The sequence below is a fragment of the Zonotrichia leucophrys genome, chromosome 1 (genome assembly GCF_028769735.1).
Source record: "Zonotrichia leucophrys gambelii isolate GWCS_2022_RI chromosome 1, RI_Zleu_2.0, whole genome shotgun sequence".
Taxonomy (NCBI): Eukaryota; Metazoa; Chordata; class Aves; order Passeriformes; family Passerellidae; genus Zonotrichia; species Zonotrichia leucophrys.
This window is the reverse complement of record NC_088169.1, coordinates 94,141,002-94,165,007: the sequence shown is the minus strand read 5'-3', so window position 1 is coordinate 94,165,007 and position 24,006 is coordinate 94,141,002. Positions and strand designations below refer to the sequence as shown.

The 24,006-nt window shown below is 36.1% G+C and overlaps 1 protein-coding gene across 1 annotated transcript in view; it reads left to right on the top strand.

Moving 5' to 3' along the window:
* The window catches only part of SPAG17 (sperm associated antigen 17), an 86,681-nt gene that overhangs the window by 28,698 nt on the left and 33,977 nt on the right, over positions 1-24,006 (top strand). Inside the window, exons 7-20 of the mRNA XM_064702783.1 lie at positions 798-979; positions 3,826-3,981; positions 4,580-4,661; positions 5,612-5,730; positions 6,623-6,760; positions 6,843-6,956; positions 8,431-8,581; positions 10,247-10,477; positions 12,463-12,551; positions 13,213-13,329; positions 14,916-15,070; positions 19,711-19,790; positions 21,448-21,530; positions 22,814-23,068. Of these exons, the coding sequence (XP_064558853.1) occupies positions 798-979; positions 3,826-3,981; positions 4,580-4,661; positions 5,612-5,730; positions 6,623-6,760; positions 6,843-6,956; positions 8,431-8,581; positions 10,247-10,477; positions 12,463-12,551; positions 13,213-13,329; positions 14,916-15,070; positions 19,711-19,790; positions 21,448-21,530; positions 22,814-23,068 (1,952 nt within the window). The remainder of the gene's footprint in view (positions 1-797; positions 980-3,825; positions 3,982-4,579; positions 4,662-5,611; positions 5,731-6,622; positions 6,761-6,842; positions 6,957-8,430; positions 8,582-10,246; positions 10,478-12,462; positions 12,552-13,212; positions 13,330-14,915; positions 15,071-19,710; positions 19,791-21,447; positions 21,531-22,813; positions 23,069-24,006) is intronic.

Below are 24,006 nucleotides of genomic sequence, written 5' to 3'. Positions count from 1 at the left end.
AACATGAGCCAGCCCTGTGCCTTTGTAGCAAACAAGGTTAGTGGTATCCAAGGCTGCATCAGGTCACAGGATTTGAACTTTCTTTTGTGTTCAGCACTGGTGAGGCCATACTGAGAGTTCTGTGTCCAGTTCTGGACTCCTTAGTAAAGGAGAGATAAGGAGCTATCGGAGAGAGTCCATCAAATGACCACAAGTATGTTCAAAGGGCTGGAGCATCTCTCATGTGAGGAGAGGCTGAGAGAGCTGGGAATGTTAACCCTGGAGAAGAAAGAATCTGGAGAGAACTCATCCATGTGTATAAATGCCTGAAAGGAATGTGGAAAGAAAAGAAAGCCAGGCTCTTTTTCAGTGGTGTTCAGTGACAGGGCAAGAGGCAATGGCAAAACTGAACCGAGGGTGTTAGCTGAAGACAAAGAAATGCTTGTTTGCTGTGAGGGTGACTGAGCGCTGTCACAGACTGCCCAGAGAGGTCATGGAGTCTTCATTCTTGAAGGTACTCAGAAGCCATCTGGACATGGTCTTGGGCAATCTGTTCTTGGTGACCCTGCTTGAGCAGAGGAGTTTTACCAGATGAGCCCCTCAGGTTCCTTTCAGGATCAAGCATTGTACTTGGAATAGAAGATGATGGCAAGATATTTGGAGGGTATTTTTAATCCCCAAGTTAGGTGTCAGATATTTGCTGAGACTCTAAGGATGGAAATACTTTAACAATACTTAGAGTAGACTGATACATGATTTGTGCTTTATGTTAAAGGGAAACACTGTACCATGATTTGTCAAATACTCATATATTTTAGATATAGAAGCAGAGAAAAGAAGGGAAGATGAAGCTAAGAAAGACCTGGAAACATTTTGGAAATTCCTGGAGCCCGTTCTGAGCAGTGGAAAGCATGGATCAAGTCTCTTTGATGTTGCCAGGCTTCATTGCCTAGTTAAGGAAAGTGACTTTCCCCCTGATTGGACAGACAGAGAAATGCTGGTCAGTACATTCTGTTTTTTTACAGTGCACGCCATGCTTTAGGGTTTGTAATTTTTAAGAACACTTAAGGAATTTAATCTCAAGTCTTCTCTGAAACACAACCACGGTAGTTAGTATATTTGTAATCGTAAACAAAAATTATTTCCTATGTATCCAACAACTTCATTCAGCATCTGTTTACAAGGAGTCCTTCGAATAAAAATGCCTGATTTGAATTTTCTTTATATGGTAGGCCACAGCAGAAGGGTTGTAAAATAGTTCGAGGTTTTAAAGTTATTGAGCATGTTTGCATCTTGTTCGAGAGTCTTATGTGTGTATGAAATAACACAGAAGTTATATTTTTGTCCTCATAACATCAGGCCTATTTACTGCACCTCAGAAGAGTCACATGAGAAAAAATTCGCTGAATGCAAGAATACCTTTTGATATACAATGTTGCTTTATCATACTCAGTACTGCTTATTTTTGTCCAAAACATGGCTCTAGTTTATTATAGTCTGCAGAGTCAGGATTATTACCAGGCACTGAAAGAGAAAGTCAATCATTAGAAATGTTTTCCATCCTAGATTCTCACATATAGTGAAGAAAAAGAGTCCAGCATTTCTCAATCTACAGTGTCAGCAATGAAAATACAAACTGCTAAAACAAAATAAGGCAACATGCTATAATTTAACCTACTGTATTTGTAGTCTGTATTATTAGGATTAAAGGACATTCTAGGGTTAAACTACATTCTTCTAGCCCTTACTTGTAGTTTGGTAGATCCTGTATACAAACAACTCACAGTGATTTCCAAAGCATTCATTGAAAATGCCTTAATTGTGGAATGTAGGCCTGCTACTTATAATATTACTTTTCATTATACTCTTAATGTAATCTTACCGTGCCAAGCCCCTTTTGGGAAAACAGTTTCTATCTTCCCTATAATCACATCTTACAGGGTTTCTACTTTTTAATGTCTTGCAAGCTCCTATATTATAGTTGAAATAAAGGAAAAACCATCTGTCACTGAAACAGATTTAAACAAATTGGAGTTACAATTTCATGAGCCCTACAGGAGTTATAATTTCATGAGCCCTACAGAAGTAAGAAAGTTTGTAAGTTTTTTAAGAAACAGGTGCAGAGCATATAAGTTCTGAAATCATAGGTTGGTAAAGTAAGTCCATTCTTGTGGACTTTCTGGAGAATCTCTGAGTCCAAGCTTGCTGCATCTCTGAAGTGCAAGACACACAGGAGGAAAATTCTTGGGGCAAAATGTTAGACATTAATATGAAAATGACAGAGTGTTGCATACTGCAAGTAGTCTCTGCTCTCAGATTTGAGATCTTTAAAATAGAAAATACTTTTAAAAATATTTACTTTGTTGAAGAGTCACTAATGGTTAGTCTTAAAAACTTACGATAAAAATCTATGTCCTGAGGAGACACCAGGCAAATTGAATTACAAAATTGTAAATATGCTAAACTTTGCTTGGATCCCATTGAGTAGCAGGGTTTTGTTACTTATGACTTTGTAAAAAATCTTGTTTTGTTTAAAAGACTGCATTGAAAACACTCCAACATTTTATATAAAACCTTGACATGCTTTAGTGATACCTTACATATACAAATGTATGGATGAAAAGGCGTTATTCTTCAGAAGAATATTGAACTGGGAAAACAAAAGTACAAGAATATTAATGAACATTCTGTTTTCGCAAATAGAATTTCTTTCCCAAGTGTCTCTTCTAGTCTTTAAATGTTATGGAAATAGAGTCAAGTATTCCATAACTTAGTGATTTGGAATTGCCAGTTTCCCAGGGTCAGGAAGAGCCACTGAGTTGAGGAAAGCAGATGTTTTTATTTGTTATTTTGGGTTTGTTATTTTTCTTAGTGCCTAATGTCAGTTGTGCTTCTTCACTGTATTCTATTTTAGGAAATTTAAAATTGAGACATTCAATGTTGGTACAAGAGACTTGCCCTAAATTCACAAAAGTGAAAAAATCACTCAGAAAAGGGCTTTTTACAGAAATCATCTAAAAGTGACAATAATACCATCCTTTCCACAAAGTTCAGGTTGTACAGGAGAGGAATACATCCATTAAAGCTGCTGAAACTTGAGTGTTTCATGTGGTCTCCTACAGAGTATTGGTATTTGTACAAGAACCTTTAATATTTAAAATAGCTGTTGCTATTATTCTTTTTATTCCTCCCAAGCTTTGGTGAAAACCACAGTATTTGACCTCAAGAACCATGACTCTTACCTTGTCAGAATTTTGCAGATACAGTGCCCTTCTTCTGGACATTTGGGCACTATGCTGACATTCCTTCACTCACAACTGTGGATTTCAGAATGCCATTCTTGAGGCTTTCTTTGTTTTCAAAGAGCAACAGAAGAAAGAAAATAATATGAGATTATATTAATTACCTCGTTAGGGTTTTATTTTTTATCCTTTTAGAGCAGGGAAATTATTGAACTTGCATATATGCTGCAGGTTGATCGCTAGTGAAAATGTACATACATTACAAAATACTTTAATTTTTCTCTTCCATTCCTTCCCACCCAAAAAATGCCCTTAAGTTCCATCTGCAAGGTAGCAGACCTTGAATAGTTACTGTTAAGACAAGTAAGACTTTATAACATTTAAAGCACTTTGGCAATATACAGTCCATACTCTACTGTGGCAGTGTGAAGGCAAATAAAATGAAGGTTTTAGAATAACTCTATAAAACATACTGAATTGGTGGAGGAAAAAAGTCTTTTGGAAAATTTATAAACAGATGTAGATCTGCTGGTTAAAGACCTAATGACTGCTGTCACCAAGTTACATGACATTTTATACACACTCTTCATCCTTTCTCTCACAGCTTGAATTGGGTACTGTGGTGTTTGAACACGTTGCTTGTTTGATGTATGACTGCCTGGACTGGAGAAGACAGCATTGCAACTACTTGGAAAACACCAAGTTTATTAACGTGGCTGTGTTACCAGAGAGCAAGTCAACACAACCATCTTCACTTGAGGCAAGAACCCTTCTCTTCTTATTGAGAATAACTAATTATAGGGTAGAATTGCCTGTCTTTAATTTTGACTCAAAAATTCACCTTGGACCATCACTCTGTAAATAATTTTCAGTGAATGAAAGTTGTATTTTTGGTTTTAGCATTTAAACCCCAAAAAATGGGAAAAAAATAGCTGAGCATTGGGGAAACAGAAAAGGGAAATTGGAAGGATCCTAGAGACATAATGTATCATAGGTGTAGAAATTTCTTAAATAGTGTCTGATGATACATTCTTGTGTCTGAAAAATCAATATGCCTGCACAGAGCTACTGTGCAATGTTGCAGATCTATGAACTGTCAAAAAAATAAAAGATTATTAGTTCTATGCAAGATCGATTTCCTTATTTTATTTATAGTAGGAAAAATGTTAAATAGGCAGAAGAAAGTAGCTTATTAGACCATGTGCTACATTCTTACTATCTTGTTCCAATTAAAAGTTTAGCATATAGTCTAGGGTGAGTAACCAAAGCTAAATGAAACTAAGTTCTCTCACCTATTTGTGCAATACCCATTTGTTTTATGGTTTCTGATTTTTTTCTTTTACCTTTCATTCACTCAGGAGCAACCAGCACCACAGATGTCACCTACAAGGAAAAGAGGGAAACAAGAAGAAATTCTGCCAACAATAGTTCTGTCAGAGAGTATGTTTAAAGGGTTAAAGCACCCATCTGTAGTTGATCCCTCTGTCAAACCATTCATTCATCTGACAGCACAAATCCTCAAAATTATTTGTGCAGTTAGCTGGAGATGTGTATCCTGGTGATTGCATTGTGGAAGTGTCTGAGTGGTGATAACCAAGTTCTTTATAAAATCTTATTTTCTAATTGTTCCTAGTCAAATTCAGATTTCAAACATTTTAGTAATTTTGTCTGATCTCTAACTCTGTTGGACTCTTCAATAGATATTTTCTGAAAGTTCACAGAATCACAGAATATTCTGAGTTGGAAGGGACCTACAAGGATCACAGAGTCCAACTTAGCCCCACATAAGACATCACAGCATGTACCTGAAACCATTTTCCAAATGCTTCTTGAACTGTCAGGCTTGGTGCTTTCACCACTTTCCTGTGGAGCCTGTTACAGGGCCCACCCACCTTCTGGGTGAATATTTCTCTAATACCCAACCTACAGCTCCCCTGACTCAAGGTGAGGCTGCCCCAGTGCAGAGCAGAGCGGGACAATTCCCTCCCTTGCCTGGCTGGCGATGCTGTGCCTGATGCACCCCAGGACACAGCTGGCCCTCCTGGCTGCCAGGGCATGGCTGGCTCACACTAGGTTTTCCATCAAACAGGACCCCTGGGTTGCTTTCTGTGGTGCTGCTCTCCAACATCTCATTCCCCAGTCTGTCTGTACAGCCAGGGTTGCCTCATTCCAGGCACAGAACCCAACACTTCTGTTTTTTAAGCTTCAGAAGGTTGATAATTGCCCAGCCCCCTAATTGCCCCTAAGGTCTCTCTTCAGGGCCTCCCTGCCTCTGGGAGAGTCAACAGTTCCTCCCAGTTTTGCATTATCTGCAAACTTGCAGAACTCATTTGGACTATAAATTGGCATTTCAAAACTAACATATCTTAATTTTTTATCTCTTAATATAGCAGAAGAAACTTCCGTTCTGTTTCCTTCTGTGGACATGAGATATTATAATGACTTGCTGTATCAAATTCCTGAGGAGTACTTTTCTGTACCCTTAATGCTGAGCTGCATGTTGGAACAGGTGGGAATGTTCTCTTTTTAGTTTCTGTGGCTATTTTGGCCTAGACCTAACCTAATATAATGAATTGTCAAAGATCAATAAATTCATCTGTTTAAACCTAAAATATGAGACAGTGCATTGAGGCACTGAGCAAGGACGTTCAATACAAAGGAGTCAAAACTCCAAACTTTTATTGTCTTTCATGTTGTCCACTTACCTTGTATATATATATATATATATATAGTGTTACTCCATAATTAATTTTTGAAGACTACAAATATAATCAAATTAGGAGAAAGGTGCAATTTCTTATCCGAGTCAATAACAAGTTTTTGTGCCCTTCAGCAGTGTTATTGACACTCAACTTTTGTTGGCTTACTCAGTTCAAAGGTCTTAGGTCAAGCCTAACATAAGAGCATCAATGCTAGTGCTAGAGAGATCTGACTTCTGTTGAATTCAGGCACAATCTGATTTAGAAGAGACACACAATATGATTTGGAAATCCTTTTAGGAGTAACGTTTCAGCATAATGTTGGGGTTTTTTCTTTTCATAACTTAGCCTGAAAACAGACTGGGTAAGAATAAAGTCCAGCACCTAAAAGACAAACAGTTTTAAATTACCTGTATTCCTTCACAATCCTTAACATTTCAAATTGGAAATATTTTTCTTCTTATCCTTTCAAAAGCATCTAATAGAGAAAACATTTAATTCTGTTTTCCACAGTCCTTGCCTTGTGCAGCAACTAACTTGGAAAATTGTATTTTTGCTACCTGTAGAAAAAAATTAGACTTTTCTTCCCTCACAGAATTTCTGGTTGTGTGCTTAGCTTATAGCAGGATTTGCTTGGTATTTCTGGTAAAGTTAAGCAGCAGTCATACTGTGATGAAAGCTAACATATACTGTATTTGCCAGGTTATTGCAAGTGAGGAAGACCTTCCACCACCAAGTCTTGTGTCACTAGAGCCTCAGGAAGATGAGCTGCATCGTGCCATTGCAGATCATATAATCTCTGTCCTTCCTTCTCTTTACCTTCCTATGAGTGAAAAAAAGGTTTGTGTGTCTTTCATTCATTTACTAAAATGACAGATCTCATTATTGGGACTTAATACCTCTTCCTTTTTTTTTTAAACAGAATCTGTATGACTACTTTTCTCCTAAACCCCATGTACAAGAGAGGGTCACCCCCGAGTACCCTCTCTTATTTAACTACCACGATGTCCTGGCTCAGCGGTTGCACCTCCTGAAGGTACAGTATATATATAAATATTTCTGTTTATATATATGTACTGTTTATATATAAATATTTCCAAAGTTCGCAGGCCGTGAATGCTCAATGCACTAGAAGGGGAGGAGGGCTGGTTTTGCACAACAAGACTGCATATCCTAGATCTTTTTTCCACTGAGGTGGACACACCAACACATGTTTAGTTTACTTAAGAAGCAAGGAGTTTCTGATGGAGGGCACCTCACAAACATGGAGCACAAACATACTGATTTAAGTGATCTATTTGCATTATTAATGAGAACGTTTAGCCTTTGGCATAGATGAGAGGTGTTACAGAACTGTTGATTTGCTGTTAAACACTGATGATACAATGGAGCATGAGTTGCTAATTTGCTAATGGTGATTTAGCGTGGAGATTAGACTGAATACTAAAATGCTGAGAAGTAGAAGAAAATACATAGCAGTTACTAATGAACACAACAAATGTATTCAGGTTGGCTAAATGGTTGCAGCATGGCATGTAACCAAGATACTGCCAAATTCTAACAAAGGCAAAAAGGTTCAGAGACTGCATAGTTTGGGATTATTGCAAAGTAACTGTTCCCAAACTTTCTGAATCAAAAAACCATTGTGAATGTCTTGAATTTTTCCAAAGGCAAGGTGTAGTTTTACCATTAAACTTTAAAATTTCACTGAGGATAATAAAAGTGATAATACAATTCTAGATTTCACAGCTAAGGTGTGTCTACCTGGTTTCCTGGATTAGAAATTATCTGGGGAGTACTTTGACAACCATTGATTAAAACTATTCAGAAACAATTCAAGTTTTTGACACATTGGATGTATTCAAGCAGAAGGAAGGGCTGAGTAATCAACATAAGAGATGCTCTTAGGAGACATTTGCTTGATGTATTTTATATACTTGCTGAAGAGGAAATTCAGGATATAGCACAATGTTTGAGGAAAGAGAGAGGACAAACATTTGGAATATGCAGTTGAAGAAAAAAAGTACCATAATGTGTAATACTAAAAAGAGTAAAACTGAAATATACTACTACATCTGAAAAAAAAATCCTTGGATATAGAGGGATGCCTCTCATCACAGACTGATCAATAAGTTTATTGATTTCATTACTCTAAGTAGCACAGGCCAGCTGAAAGATCCATGGAAGGTACCTGCTGCCTGTCTGTATAGATCAGTATATATTTCTGTATTTTTAAGTCTAGCTAGCACAGACAAATAACTTCTAACAAATGTCTGTTATTATGCTGTCAGTCATTCTCTTATGTGTCTAATATTTTTCTGCCTATAGTATCTGACACCATGATTCAAAACCACACTGTGGGCACATGTTCAAATATAAGTTTATGTCCAACTGGCTTAAGCACATGCTAATATCTTCTGCTGAAAAAGACTTCTTTATTCAAACACAAGTTTTGGAAAGTCAATGTGTGAAAGTTTACTTTAACTCTGGTACTTTGATTTTTATTCCAGGTCCAAGAGAATGTCGATCCAGAAAAGATTGAGCATGAAATGATGGATAAATTGCCTCTTACAGAACTTATCCATTTCACCCCTCCTTCAACTGAAAACAACACTAAACGCTTGGCCAGAGTTCATGAGCTCATGTATTATTTTACTACTGGTAAAATGATTTTCACTGATATCATTTCCATTCTTTTTATTTCTGGTTGATGATTTTCTCAAATAGCAGGAATTCTGGGGCAAGAATTTAAAGCTGCCAAATATACCTTTGCAGAATTTCCCATTTTCACATACTTGCTTATATATAATTATAGCCTACTCTAAAAGTTAACCCTAACTTCAGACCTCAGTTTTATGGTTAATGGGAACAACTCTATGAGTGTTAAATATTGCATAACTAAGAGCTGGAACTTACCTTGGAAGTACTTTATTTATTTATATTTGCAAACATACAAACGCTTACTAATTCTGAGGGAAAAAAACAGCTGTAAAAATTGCAATTTTGGTCCTAGAATGTAGAATGCATTTTGAGCGACACTGGTGTAAACTGTGTTGATTTATCAACTCACTTTTGGAGGTAAAGCACATGTGTCTTAGGTAGACAGTTTTTATGGAACAATACACAGCTTTCAGAATGTATTCTGAAATATATTGTGTATTGTGTTATTCATGTGTAAGCTGTTGGTATTAATAATGAAGCTACTTTGTAACAGTCCCTCTATCAAACCAAAAATACATTCACTTCCCCAACCATAATCACTTCTGCAGTTACCTTTTCTTGGAGTGTGCTTGCCACCATGACATATGCTGGGAAACAATCCCAAAGACTACATAAATACCCTTAGGTAGTATCAAAAGTCTGCTCTAGGTTATTAAGAAATATAAACATCCAAATCCCTTTGGTTGCATTCATGTCATCATATAAGGCACAGGATTTGAAGGTACTTTCCCAACTCTTTCATCCTGAATTCCCTGTGTTGGATTAATTTACACTTTGCTGTACTGTTTCTAGTTGCTGGTATGTACATTTTGGACCATAAGCTATTAAAGTATTCACTATTGCTACAGTCTTCCAGCTGATGGGTAGCTGAATTTGATAATCCTCACTGAGACATACTGTACTGCCAGACTCTCCTAACTAGCAAAGCCTTTGCTTTTATGAAAGGAGATAATTAATTTGAACAGAAGATGAGAGATCCAACATTCTCAAGATATATTATGTGCTTAGGTGCTTAACCACCCTAAAAAGAAAACATTTCAAACTGAAGATATTCTTTGTGTGATTTGGGCATTGTACTACCTTCTTAAACTTCAGTCTTTTGCATGATTGTCATTGTTATATGGACATGGATGCACACAAGCATAAACAGGATTATTATTGCTTTTTTACCTTGCATACTTCTGTTTAAATTATGTGTAAAATTCTTTCTGAAGAGAAAAAAAAAGATACTTTTTTGAGTGGCTACAGATAATGGAAACATTTCATGAACTGAAAAGAACTAGTTGCTAACTGGCCTGATAAAGTCTACTCAGTATTTTAAAATCAACATCATTTATATAAAGTTAATGAGCCAGAAGGTATTCAGATGTAGGAACCACTTCATTTAAGATGAATTAATAGGTAGGCATATCATTTTGCAATTTGGAAGCATTCTACTTTGAATGCCGTGTAAAATGTAGCCCACATAAGTTGATCCAGTACCATTAAGGAAATTGCTGCTGGCTTTTGCAGAGTTGCCAACAACAATACACTTAAATAGTCTTGTATTTATTTTCTGCTGAGCTGTAAGGACGTTTTCAGTTAATGATTGTAATTCTTTTTTAGAACTTCTGAATTGGGCTGAGGTAGAAAGAGCCTTCAGAGTGTTTACTTTTGAAAGCCTGAAGCTGACTGAGCTAAGTGACTCTGGTTTCCTGGAGAGCTCTGGATCTAGGCTTGGAGGTGATTCTGAAGAGTCTTATATCCCTTGGGATAATCCAGCCGTGTTTGCAAGACAGCTGAGACAACTCTTCCTTATGGAAAAGAAATTTAGTGGGAAATCTCCAAGAAGCTCTGGTAAAAAGCTTTCTGTTTACGTTACTCCTGAAGAATTTGAATCTACTATTTGTCTTACCATATCATTTGCTATTGCAGGGATGTGATTTTTCTTCTTTGCACAAGTCACCAAATTTTCAAATATTTGTATAGCCTCAATGTATTTGTACATTGAGTAACTCTGTAGGAATACAAGAATAACAACAAGAGTTATTTTGACTACAGTATTAACAACTGTAGATGAGGTAAAATGAATTTTCTCTAGTTCTGCATTTTCTCCTGCAGATTCTAGCATAATGAAAAGTTGTTGGCCTGATTAAAGGAGATGTGTTGGCCAAAATGCAACATTAAAATCAAGTGATTATTTTTTCAGGTCACAAGAACAGTAGAAATTAGATCATTTTAAGCAATTATACCTTTTGGTTCATGATCACAGAATCATAGAATCATGGTTTAGGTTGGCACGGACCTCTAAAGGTCATCTGTTCTGATATCCCTGCAATAAGCAGAGACATATTCAACTAGATCAGGTTTCTTGTAGTCCAGTCTGACCTCCAGTGCTTGCAGGGATGGAGCATCCATCACCTTTCTGGGATACCTGTTCCAGTGTTTCGCCACCCTTATAATAAAAATTCTTCCTTATACCTCGTCTGAATCTATCCTCCTTTCCTTTAAAACCTTTACTCCTTATCCTATGACTACAGCTCCTACTAGAAAGTCTCTTCTAAGGCCACAGTAATAAGAGCTCCCCAGAGCCTTCTCTTCTCCAGGCTGAACTCCCTGAGCCTATCTTCACAGGAAAGGTTCTCCATCTTTGCACTCACCTTCATTGTGTCTACTCTGGACCAACTTCGACAGGTCCATGTGTTCCCCGTGCTGAGGACCCCAGAGCTGGATGCAGTACTTTGTGATATAGTCCATGCTTTCCTAATAGAGATGTCTAAGCAAGCAGCTTAGATGGGATCCTTTCCTTAGAAGGCTGGAGCAGACAAAAATGAGTCCTGCTTAGCTGCTTTTCTTCTGTATCCAGGGAACATTTTTGGGTGTTGGTCTATTTTGCTTTTGTACTTAGTCATGATATTAAATTTTGCAGTTACAAGCATAACAACATTTCGGCACTTCTGCAGCACAAAAGCAGACACCAGGAAGATAAAACATTTGCTTTCAGGTTTCTTCAGTCTTCTAAAGGCAGTCAGTAAATAGGAGTAATTTCCAAGAGAAGCAGAGCCTAAAGATGTATGTCTGGGACCTGAGCTGGTTATAAGACACTTACAAACAAATACTTTGTGGTGCATTTTCTACCAGAAAAAGTAATTTTCCTGTGCATGTGAATTTTGATCAAATATTAGTGACCTATGCCCTAAACTTAGGGAATAAAGAATTCTATTAAAAGGATTTTTTTAATTAAAAGAATATAGAATTGAAATTCTCATTTGATGCTGCTCATATCAGATGCTCATTGCAACAATGGAATGACAATGTCAGATCCTCAGGAGAGCTAATATTCTGTCAGTAGCTTATGGATCTGTAAGCCAAATTCATTCAAACTTTTAAATTTGCATTTGTCAAAAAATGTGTGAAAATAGCAGAACAATTGGTCTTGCCTTTTAGTTTAATGTCATTTGTGCAAAAGAATGCTTTTTAAAGTATGAAGAAAAATGTTTCTTTGTTTATGAATCTGGAGGCTACCTCTTCTGGAGGGTACTTCTTTTTAGTGGGCCAGCATGGGTCACATAGAAAGGATTACTTGAGTGGGTTTTATAAATTCTTCTTTTTTTCTTTTAATTTTATTTAATTATCTGGCACTTGTTGCCACTGGGTTTTAAAGTGCTCTCTTAGTAAAGAAGCATTGCAGAGCTGAAAATGTAATTATAGGACAAGTGTGAATAAAGGAAGCTTCAACTTGATGTCAATCTCATCAGGGACACTAAAGAAATTGCACTACTCCAACCTTAGTAGGGCTGAAATTTCTGGAACAATTCTTAAGTTCTTCTTTCAATTTGCAGGGTATACAGAAACAAGTGACGAAGATGAAGAAGATGATCCGGTTTATCCTCTTTTGAACGTAGATTTGGATCATCTTTATTCTGATATGGCAAGTGTGAGGAATGGAGTCAGCTAGGCTTTATATGAGGCAACAGAAGATACTGCTCTATGCCAGGCCATGTTACTGGGGATTCCTTTGCAATGCTGCATGCAAATGTCAATTCTGTGATGTTGGGAAAATACTGACATAATTTTCGGAACTGTGAAATCACTTTCTTTGAAATCCAAGGTGACAGGTTTTGATGAAGCTGTTAATGATGATTCTGTTCTGGCTTTGCTGAATACCAGGGGACAAATACAAACGTGAAAGTTTAAAAGAAATTGTCAAACTGTGTCACACTAGAAGACACTGTAGTTTGGCATCTTCAGAATCACCTGTCTGCCATACATCCCATAATAAACATAGCAATTTTAAAATTACATCATAGGACATGTTTGAATACTCATGATTGCTTACAGAACTCAAAAACATATAAGCTAATAATGAAAGTATTTTGATTATTTTGTCATAAAATGTCCAAAACCAGACCTGCTTGGATGTAATTGTATTTTTTATTAAACAGTACCATATGGATCTGCACATATTCATCATTGTGCAGTTAACTGTGGTGCAACATGGGATGCTGTCTATTAATCCAACAAGATTACAGTCAATTTAATACTGACACTGAAATGTTGATATTCATTATTTTGATTTCTTGTATTTTGAGGTGAGTCTCGAAAATTATGGCCTAGGACCAAAATTAGAAGAAATAAAAAAGACACAGAGGCGTTGCTTGACAGACTGGAGTTTGGAAGAGCATTTTCAACCACATGTTCTTCATCAGGTATCTTTGAACTGACAATTTCATCTGTACAGTTCTCCCTCAGAACCCTGTATAAAGTAATAGTAGTGGAGTTCAGGGTATTTTTCTGCTCAATAATTGATTCAGTTTTGTTTTTCATTTTTACCAAAAATCATTGGGCTATAGCTATTTTTCAGTTCTTTGTGTGAAATTTAGTTTGTAACAGGTTTTTATTTCCTGGTTTGGCCAAAGTGGAGCTGTCCTATTTGGCAGCAAGTCTCTTAGCTGAAAGTGTGGTGGAGATAAAATGACCTTGCCCTTAGGGGTCATCCTCTGTAGCAGTTTTGGGACTCAGTGCAGTGGATGTGAAAACATCCTTTGCAAATGCCTATGCAGTGTATGTTTCATGGGCAAATAGAAAATTTGATTGTTACAGTACTTCACCCTTTAAGGGCTAAAAGCATCATTTATAGAAATCTTGCAAGTTAAGCACTAAAAACTTGCATAAAGACAGAAGGACAAATCTGAAAGATATGCTCAGGTGTATTTGGCCTGAACTGGGAGGCATCCTCTTGGTAAGAGTGGATTTTTAGTTCCTGTGCTGCCTTGAGCTTCAGAGGTTGTAATTCTTATTTGAACCTCACACATGCTACACAAGGGTGAAGGAAATGCTGCCTGGACTTTTGCAGCACCACTTTCGTGTGACAATTTTAAAGTCTAGTCATGCATTTCAATGCATGGGGCATCCCTTCTTATGCAGCATAAATATTGCTAATAAATAAATGCAGCTAATATTACTTCAACTACCAATAATTAGTGAGTCTAGTAAAAATATACTGAAAGTAAATAAAAAATAGCATTTTATTGAAACTGAAAATAACCTTTTGAAAGAAAAGTCATGGCAGTCAGATAAAGTCCCAGATGACTAGATAAAGAGAAACATTTTGCACGGTAGAAAGGAGGACCCTGGGATCTACCAACTTAATCAACCTCAAGTCTGTTCCGGGAAAGATCATAGAACAGATCCTTCTAGAACCTTCAGTTGCATAGTTCTGAAAAATAATAATTTATAAGAAGGCTTTCTTCTACCTATGACTATAAAATAAGTTTCAACCTGCAGGCAATATAAATATTGAAAATTATGGGGCAGTACAGAGCAGAGAGGAAAAATGTAGATCACAGCAAATCTCAGAGATGTGCAGGCCATGATAAAGCAAATTGAATACCAAGTAAAATCAACTGAGACAAAAAAAAGTAAATTAGTTTTCTTTTTATCTGGTATATGATAATTCTGGTTTTATTTGCTATTTACTTAAGTATTTTATTATTTAAACTTATTAAAGTATTTGTTTAATATTTTAATTTATTTGCGTTTTTTGTAGCTGAACTTTTTCATTCATGGTCGGTCAGAAGGTGAAGTATAGTTGGTATCTCTTCTCAACATGAATAGCAATGCAGTTTCAATTTCCACCTACGCGAACAATTCAGGTTGCTGGAATCCAAATGCTTTGGGTACATCTTGCAAGACAGTTTTCTGGAGCACCTGTTGCTCAAAGCTGTGCTGTGTAGCCTCTGAACATATGCTACCATCTGCAGGAAAGATGTACCTTTATTCCTTTCCTTTTCAGGTTCTTCATACAGCATCCCAAGAATACAGATGTGTTGATTCCTTTTATCATAGCCAAGATAACTCTTTACTAATGGTTTTTCACAATCCCATGAATCAACATCGTCAGAGCCAAGAGACTTGGAATATTGCTCTGCACTCTAATGTGGGATTCAGGTAATGGATTTTGTCTTCCCTTTCACAGTAATTTTTAATTAAAGCCATTTTAATTTTCACTGTCCCTTTCACAGTAATTTTTAATTAAAGCCATTTTAATTAAGCCTTAGGGCAAAGCTTAGAAATGACTATGTGACACATTTATGACAAAGAAAGTCATGTGAGTCAAAAACAGTGCTGTATCAACAGAATTCTGTTGAACTTTTCTGAGTAAGAATAATGCAGAGTGTAGCTCCTTATCATCAAGTATCAAAATGTAAATAACGTACACATACATATAAAATCATTAGAAATGCCACATCAAGAAAATTGTAGGACATTCCAGGTGAAGAACATTAAAAAAAATTCTGTCTAAGTATATACTTATCAGGTTTTTCTATTATATATACAAAAATTGAGTGATTTTGTGGGAATTTTTTTTGAGAAAAGTTCAAATCCCTTTGTTAATATTAGAATTTTTTTCCCACAGAATAACACATTCTTCTTAATTCCTTATCAGTACCTGCTCACCAGTTAGAGGTGTGCAAGTGGTTGATATGTCCACTTTAGCTCTTTTGTTAGTGGACCTGTTTATTTTGGAACACATTTTTGCACCAAAGCAGTGATATAAATTATGATGTAGATACAACTACTGAAAATAGAACAACTGTCCATGTACTGATGTGTAAAAATATCAAAATATCATGGGGAGACAGCTGAGGTATCTTTAACAATGTCACTCTAGTGCTCTATGAATTAATTAGATTTATCAAATAAAATTTCAAACAAATTATCCAGTATAAAAATACTTCCCCCCTGCTTGTTTGCAGGTATCCTTTTCTGTGTGTAGTGCCTCATTTATCATATTATGGGAATTTTAATAATAAGCTTTTGTTGACACCTGTATATGTTTGAACACTAAATAAGGAAAATGTGCCTTCCTGAAGCTATATTTTGTATTGTATTTTGTATCTTTGCTATCAGTCAAAGAGCTCTCTGTAGGTCCATCTCAGCTTTCCAGGCATTTGGACTTATATTATTTGCCATGAAAACAGGCTGTTGTGATTAGCAGGGAATAGGACCTGAGCCATAAGATATTTACCAACAGAAATTCAAAGTTCCTTGGAAAAAATGCTGGCTGTTTTGTTGGGCAGATCCACAAAATCTGGTGTCAGTGGTTTTGCATTTATATAGCAGCTAAAATCTTCCCCAAAAGATAAGTGAAAGATGTAGTAAAGCTGGGTCTTTCATTGAGACAGACCCAAGCACAGGGTCAGTGGATTCAAGGGCTGTTGGCACCCAGAACTCTTTACTCTGCCAGCAGTTATTACACATCTTTGTGACACTGGACTTTAGCTGCCTAATTCAAGTTTCCTAAACATAAAAAGTTGGTGCCACAAAACAGCTGCCTGGTGCATTTGGGTTTTCTGGGCAGAGTTGACACATATGCCATGAGACCCATAGGAGACCCATACGCTTTTGGAACAAACGCCAGAGAGCAGGTCACACACCCCAGAACATCTAATGTGTGACCTGGTGTTTGTGTACACTGAGAAACACCTCCTGCCAACAGCACATGGGTGCTGTAGGAGCAGAGGGAGGTACCAGACTTCCTCAGGAAGCATTTGTCCCTGAAACAGCCACTCTTCATCTCTGGGGTCGTAAAACCTCAGATTGGCTGGTCATCTTGAAAGGGCATTCATTGAAATAGATCAAGAGCAGCTGAGAGACAGGAAAGGCTCTTGATACCTGCAAAAGAAAAGCTGCTAATTTTGCGTCTAAATGAGAAATTATGCATTTTATCTGCATTATATATCTGTGTGCTTTCTACTTCTTACTCTTCCACATCCCCTTGAATCAAGGCTTAGACATTAAAGATAACTTCTGCTTAGGGCATGCCTACTTTGTCCAGTGACTTTTCACCAGCTTCTGTTTCAAAGCAGCAAGGAGTTCCTAAAGAAAATGGCATGAACACTGACAAGATGGTTTGGATTTGCTCTTCTTTCCTAGAGATATTCAACATCACTGCTATATATGCTACTTAGAATTTCTGAAGAGCTATAGGTCCTCTTTTGCTTCTGTTATGTGCCACTGATACCTGCTTATACTCTGCAAAATAATCAGCACATTTTTAGACTTTATTCAGCCTTACTTTTAAAGATCATTTCAGATTTCCAGAAAAAGTATCATAAATATTTGCTAGTGTATGTTTCTAAGCAACATAACACTTCTGTAGAAGACACTCATTAAATACCTGGAGTGCTTCAAGCTATTGCCTGCAGTTAGCTTCCAGATCCTACTGAGTTGCCAGAAATGGGCACAAACTCTACTTATTAATTAGGAGTAGTATTACTTGTTTTTACCTTTGTAAGAAATAAGTGACTCCTGATGAGTTTAGTAACAATTTATTGTTTTTTATTTTACTAAAATTGCTATCATTCTAATTTTCGATATAGCTTTGAGTCACACTTTCATCACAGAAGTGTTACAAATGCACAATAGATGCAGAGCTTGAAAATTTCTCTGATAAGAGTTCTCCATCTGTGTTCACTTGTTACTTCTTTATTGGGACAGTTTATAGACTACAGACTGTCTTTGTAGAGTGACAGCTCATTATTGCTGTCTGGAATATAAATCTGTTATCTGCTAATCAGTTGGTTACAGAATCATGGAATAATTTCTTTTTATTTGAGTCCTGCTACAGCAAATTCTCATGCAAAGAGGAAATATAATTTCTGATATTGCAGCAGCTTTTGCTCCTGGAGATCCCAGTTACCTTCCTTCTTCTTTATGGATATCAGATCCTGTAGTTCATGTAGAACATTCAAAAATTCAGAAATTATGCTGTTTAAAGGGTAGGCAGCAGGAGTCTGCATGGGAAATCTAATGGATGCCACTGAGTAAGGAAATCCAAAGGCATGGACACATATACCTCCAATGATAAGTGTATATATAAAACATTTTAATTCTGATTAGAATAAGTGGCCACTCTATCAGGAAGCCAAATCAATTCAGGCATTATCAAAACCATTATTTTGCTCAAAGTTAATCTTAATGACATTTGTTTATAGTTTCATAGTAAACACATTACACAAGTTACTGGAAAAGAATAATCCTTTCTGAGAAATGCTTCTGAGTCAGACATTGGCAGTAGTGACATCAGAATACATATTAATAGAATGTGTATTTTAGACTTTGAATGACTGTTTCATTGGCCTAAAATATTTTCCACACGAATAGTCTCTTTTTTATTTATAACATATATTCATCTTCAAGTTATTCCAGTACTGGCAACTCTGTGTTCCAGACTAGTTCTGCCTTTTGTTTTCAACATCATAGGTTTTTATAGCTTGTGCACTTTTCTTCAGATACAAACAGAATAACCTTCTCCCTACTGAGTGTATATATGATCAACAATTTCTCCGTGCAAATTTCCCAAAGCAAACTCCACCTACGTTGCAGAAGCTGGGAGAGTCTTGTATATCTTGAAGCTTTACCTGAACTGTGTGTCCCAGCCTGTGTACATGACTTATTAATTCTCTTGGACAGACTGCTCCAATAAGGATTTTAAAACTGATATGAGGTCAAGAAGTGATTGTATTATCTGTATGTTCATACCCAAATGCCTCCGCTACACACAGAGTTTTTGAATACAATTGAATCATCTTGAACTGTAAACACAAAATATCATGAAGTCACATATCATATTATATATACTCAGCAACTGAATCTGATGCATTCTTCAAAAGCTCCTTTCAATTTTGCACACATGAAGAATTTTACTTTGAAGAATTGTGATAAAACTCCGAATGAGGGGTTGAGTGGCAGTTGCATATAAGATTCCCAGGCTTCCTCCTTTTTTGAGAGCAGTTGTTTGGTGAGCTACTTGAGCAGTCATGTCAGATACCTTTGGAAGATGAGACAATGCAACTGCAGATGGCAGCAGCAAATTCTGGATCAGTTTGTTTTTCAGTTCTCACTTCAACTTAATTGTGACTTGTGAATATTCTTAATTCATGGCAGGTTATGGTACACTGATTCTCTCATCTGGATTTGGATGGCAATTTTCAAACACCTTTCTTGTCACACCAATAAAGAAGAGCTTGCATTATATACAATAGTACTTCCATTTCTGAATAAACAAGTAAAGCATATTTTAAGAATCAATATAAATCAAAAGCAGCTAAGAAAATAAGTTATTCAGTGGCAAAACAGTAAGGTTGACAATGAGTCTGTACCTTTTGGAACTGAATGTCTTTAAGTTTTCTAATTTCCTGGATTTTTCTTTAGCACGTGTTCTTTGGCAGAGAAGTTTCTTACATTTCTTTGCAGAAAGGATAACCAGAATTCCTAGTGTAACATATACTAAGCAAATACTAAATAAGCAAAAGTACTACTTCCTGTAAAAACTGAGAGAAATCCTTTCAAATGAAAGTTTTGTCTCAAAGATTATAGAATAATACTTGTATAAGAAACTGAGAAGCCAAGTGATCTTGTTTGACTTGAAATCACATTAGTGAATACTGCATTGTATTGTATTGTATTGTATTGTATTGTACTGTGCTGTATTGTATTGTATTGTACTGTACTATATTGTATTGTATTGTATTGTATTGTATTGTATTGTATTGTATTGTATAGAGGAATATTCTGCTTTTCAGAAACTATCTTGAGCTGGTGGCCAACTCAATTGAAGACTGGGTGAAAGAGGAAGAAGCTAAATACCAAAAAGAGAAGATGGGTAAGGAAATAGAGTCTTTTAAATTGGAAAAAGCCATGGCAGAAGGCCCTCTAGGACTGTCAGTCAGTGCTGTCAAAAAAACTGGCTTTACTTAGAAAGCCAAAAGCGGGTATCTTTTTATGTATTCTAGGAAATTAATTTTTCACTCTAAGTGCTGAGACACAGATTTTTTCAGAGCAGAATTGCATGTGTTTTTTCATAGAATGACACTGTTTTGACATAGGCATAAATATAGGCATAAATATGTTTTGGAATTAATTAAATGTATATATTTATATATTCTGCATCTTTCTCTGTTTGGAAAACTGACAGCTTTAGTATCAATTTACATTTTCAATAGCTGTGCTTGTCTAATGAGATTAATAATTACATACAAATTTGTATCTGTTCAGATGACTGAACATATGAAGAGGTGAGCAGTAGTTAAAGCTGGCAACATGGTTCAGGAAAATTCCTTTTTAAAGGGCAGGATAAAAGCCGTAAGTCAGAAGCTGTGGGCTAGAAGCTAAAACTGGAAACTTGAATTGACAAGACTGCAGAGCAAACTTGAATTACAAGCAACATTTTGGGTAGTGAAAATTGTAAGCTGTTCATACAATAACTGTTCAGCAGGCAGCAGAATCTGAAAACCCCTATTGACAAAAAAGAACTTCTGTCAAAATTTTCTACTTGTATATTTAAATGGTATTAACAGTGATTTGTTTATGCTTAACCTTTGCTTTTTTGCCTTTCTTGAGAACGCACTTTGAAGCCTCCCAGGACTAGCATTTAGCATTTACAAAAATAGAAACATTACTCCTCAACTCAGTTAACACCTCTGATTATAGTTTGGAAACTAAAAGTACAGTTATGACTACTAAATCATAATTTGTACATCTCTAGCTGTCACAAGAGCTAGACTGAATCTTGCCCATGTGGTGCTTCATGACAGTTTTGATTCATAGAGTACTTGCTGAAAGGAGATAATCACCTCTAGCTGGAACACGCAGATGGGCAACAGTGTTCTTGGGTGTTTTCAATTTCACTGACACTGCAATTTCTACTTTATCATGTAAAGCAATTTAACTAGAAGTTTCTGATAGTGTTAATTTAATTGAGTTTAAATCACCTTTTCCAGAAGGTAAGTATGGGGTATCCAAGCATAGTATAAAATACACTTAGGTAAGATACCCTTTTCATTAAGTCATAGATGCTGTAAAACTGTAATAGTAAATGAAGGTTATGGTGAGTGTTTCTTTAGTGAAGGTTTGAATATCCAAATAGCATTTATTTGGGATTTTTTGTCCTGAAAGGTTGTAACGTCTGTGACTCTAGTATTGAGCTTGTTCTGGCTCACTTAAAAACAAACAAATGCTGCCAGAGCAAAGTCTTCAATAGCAAGAAGCAGACAGCCAGTCTTTACACAAATTGTTGATATATTATTTGGTCCCCAGTTATGAGATTTGGTCCCCAGTTATGAGATTCAAGTTTCTTCTAACCTAAACAGACTTTCTATTTTATTTCTAAATATATTTAAGGTTTGCTTTATTGTACTATTATGCTTTTCCTATTTTTAAATATACGTTCTTATTTTCTTGCACATTTTTTCCCCATTTTTAAAAATTATTTTATTTTCCTGTATTTAAAACCCACTTATTCTCCCTTTCACTTTTAAAAGGCAGCACGACTGAACCTGAGAATGTAATAGAGTCTCAATCCAAGAAAGAAGAAAGTCCCATTATCAGAGAAGATTCTCTAAAGGTGAGGCAAAAATATTTATGTTTCTGAAATGGACTAGATAGCACTGCTTTCTTAGAAAGGTGAGCCTTTGTTCTGTACATGGGCTTGACTGAATCCTCCTAGTCTTTCTGCTCTTTGTTATTTTTTGTATATGTTATTTTCTTTAATTTAGTCCTTAATGATTATGAGTCATGTTATGTTTTTTTCTTAAGAGAAGACTATTTGGAGTTAGACTAGGCATTCCAAAGTAATTTATAATTGCAATACTAGGAAGTGAATGTTGTGAATAATATCCTACTAGTTACTGAAGTCTTCTAATTTTAAAGGTATGAAAAGATAAGATCCAGATTCATGGAAATACTTGTGTACCCAACTGTACTTTCACTGTCTACAGCTTTTTGAAATTAGGGAATGTCAATATTGTACCTCAGAGTTCCCTTATGTCAGAGAATCCCATTTTATAGATGGATCTATGAAAATTCACTGCAGATTAATTGACTTGTCCAGCTTTACACAATAAATTTCTGGCTGAGGCAGGGATTAAGCATACAGTTGTTTTGGTCATAGCATTGGTACTATCCATTAATCTGCACAAATCTAGTTTTATTGATATTGTATTCTTTTTCTTTTTTTTGACTCCTCACAGACATATTATGTCTCATCTTCCTCACAGTGTATAATGCTGTGCAATTCAAGTCCTGATATGGAATATAGAGAGGAAATGAGGTTAACTGTCACAGCTCAATCGAGGCTAATGCCTGACTTGTAATTCTCCATGCTTGCCATTTCTTCCCCAGAAACACTTCTCCTTCAATATGTTTAGACTGTAAAGGGCTACAAAACCCTAAATGCTCCAGAAAATCTCAAATGTCTTTCTAATGTAAGCTGATAATTTTGGCATTGACAAGTCATTCCTCTTTATGTAAAAAAATAAAATCATTTTATCTCACAGTTGCATTTGGGGAATAAACCAATACCAATGATGCATTGTGGTTTGGTGGTAAACATTGTGGAAAAGTATTCAACAAAATCATTCTCCTGTGACTGATCATGTAAGATATGAATAATCACCTGATTCATTTCCTGTGGTCAACAATGGCTGCTGTTGTAGATTGAGTGAATCACTAATTTTATCCAAAATTTGGTGTGTGATATTGTGAGACTTTTGACACATTTGGAAATGTGTTTTGGCTTAGAACTTTGATTCCTTTGGTTTTGTTTGCTTCTACTCCTTTCAGCGTGCACATATGAAATATCTTGTAGTACAAAGATAAACACAGACTAATTCTTAATGTTGAATGTAGGCTTGGAAGATTGAGCAGGACCGATTACGAGAGGAAGAAGAAAAAGAAAAGGAAGAAGAACAAGAAAAGGAAGAAAAATTGCAAAGTAAAAGGAAAAGCCAGGATTTAAGAGGAAGTAAAGAAGGAAATAAAAAAGGAAATAAAGGATCAAACAGAAGACCTTTGGAAGACAAGTATCAAAATGAGTCAGCAAAAGCCACTGAACTTGAGGAGGATCATAGCATTCCAGAAACATGTTCTGAGAAAGTTTATAAGGTAAGGAGTTGTATTATTATACCACATTAGAAAAGTGTTAACTATATACAGATTTAGGATTACAGCAGAGCTATTATCTATTGTGAAATTTGAGTTCAGGGCAAATTAAGCCTAACTGGGTCTTGTTACCTCTGTTTTTTAGCAGCAGATCCTTTTCTAAAAGTTTTAAAAAGCAGTTCTTGATGTTCAAGATTATCTTACACCAGATTATTAATTTTTTTTAGTGTAATATGACATGAACGCAAACGTAAGTTGATCAAGTGATATTTTTCTGGGAGAGGATAGGAAAGGGGAACATAAGAAGTTGTCCCATCTTCCATAGTAAGGAACTACTATACCTAGTTGAAATTTTGACTGCCTACACTGGAAATCACCATTTCTTACATATCCTCTTTCAAAATTCATGTTCTTGAAGTGCCCTAATCTAAAATACATAGTTTTCCCATATTTCATAAAGTAACTCCATTGGCATGTGTGCAACAGGAAATGTGGATCTCAGCTCACTCTTGGAGATTAAGGCACATGAAACTTAAACTGTAATTGTACTTCATGTCCCTGGCAATCCCAGGAACTCATGTTTAGACAGTTCAATGGACAAAGCAGCTCTCCTTTTTCTGCCTGTTGCACTAACAGAGGGAGCTCTTCACTAGTTTTGTTCAGTTTTTCAGCAGTTTGCACCACCTTATATTTGTAGAGTCAATCATGCATCCAAAACTTGCACACATCAATGTGATTCAGTCTAAATTTGCTTAAGTACAGACTTTAAACTCAGAAATAGATGGCATTTCAGTCTGGACTTATTTGAATACGGTCACATAATTTTTTCCATCTTGTAGCACTGTGGAAGGCATAGCAATCTAATTAGATTTACAGTATCTGAATTCCAAAACCTAGAGGGCAGAAAGCTGAATCTTTACCTGACCTTTATGTGATCCCAT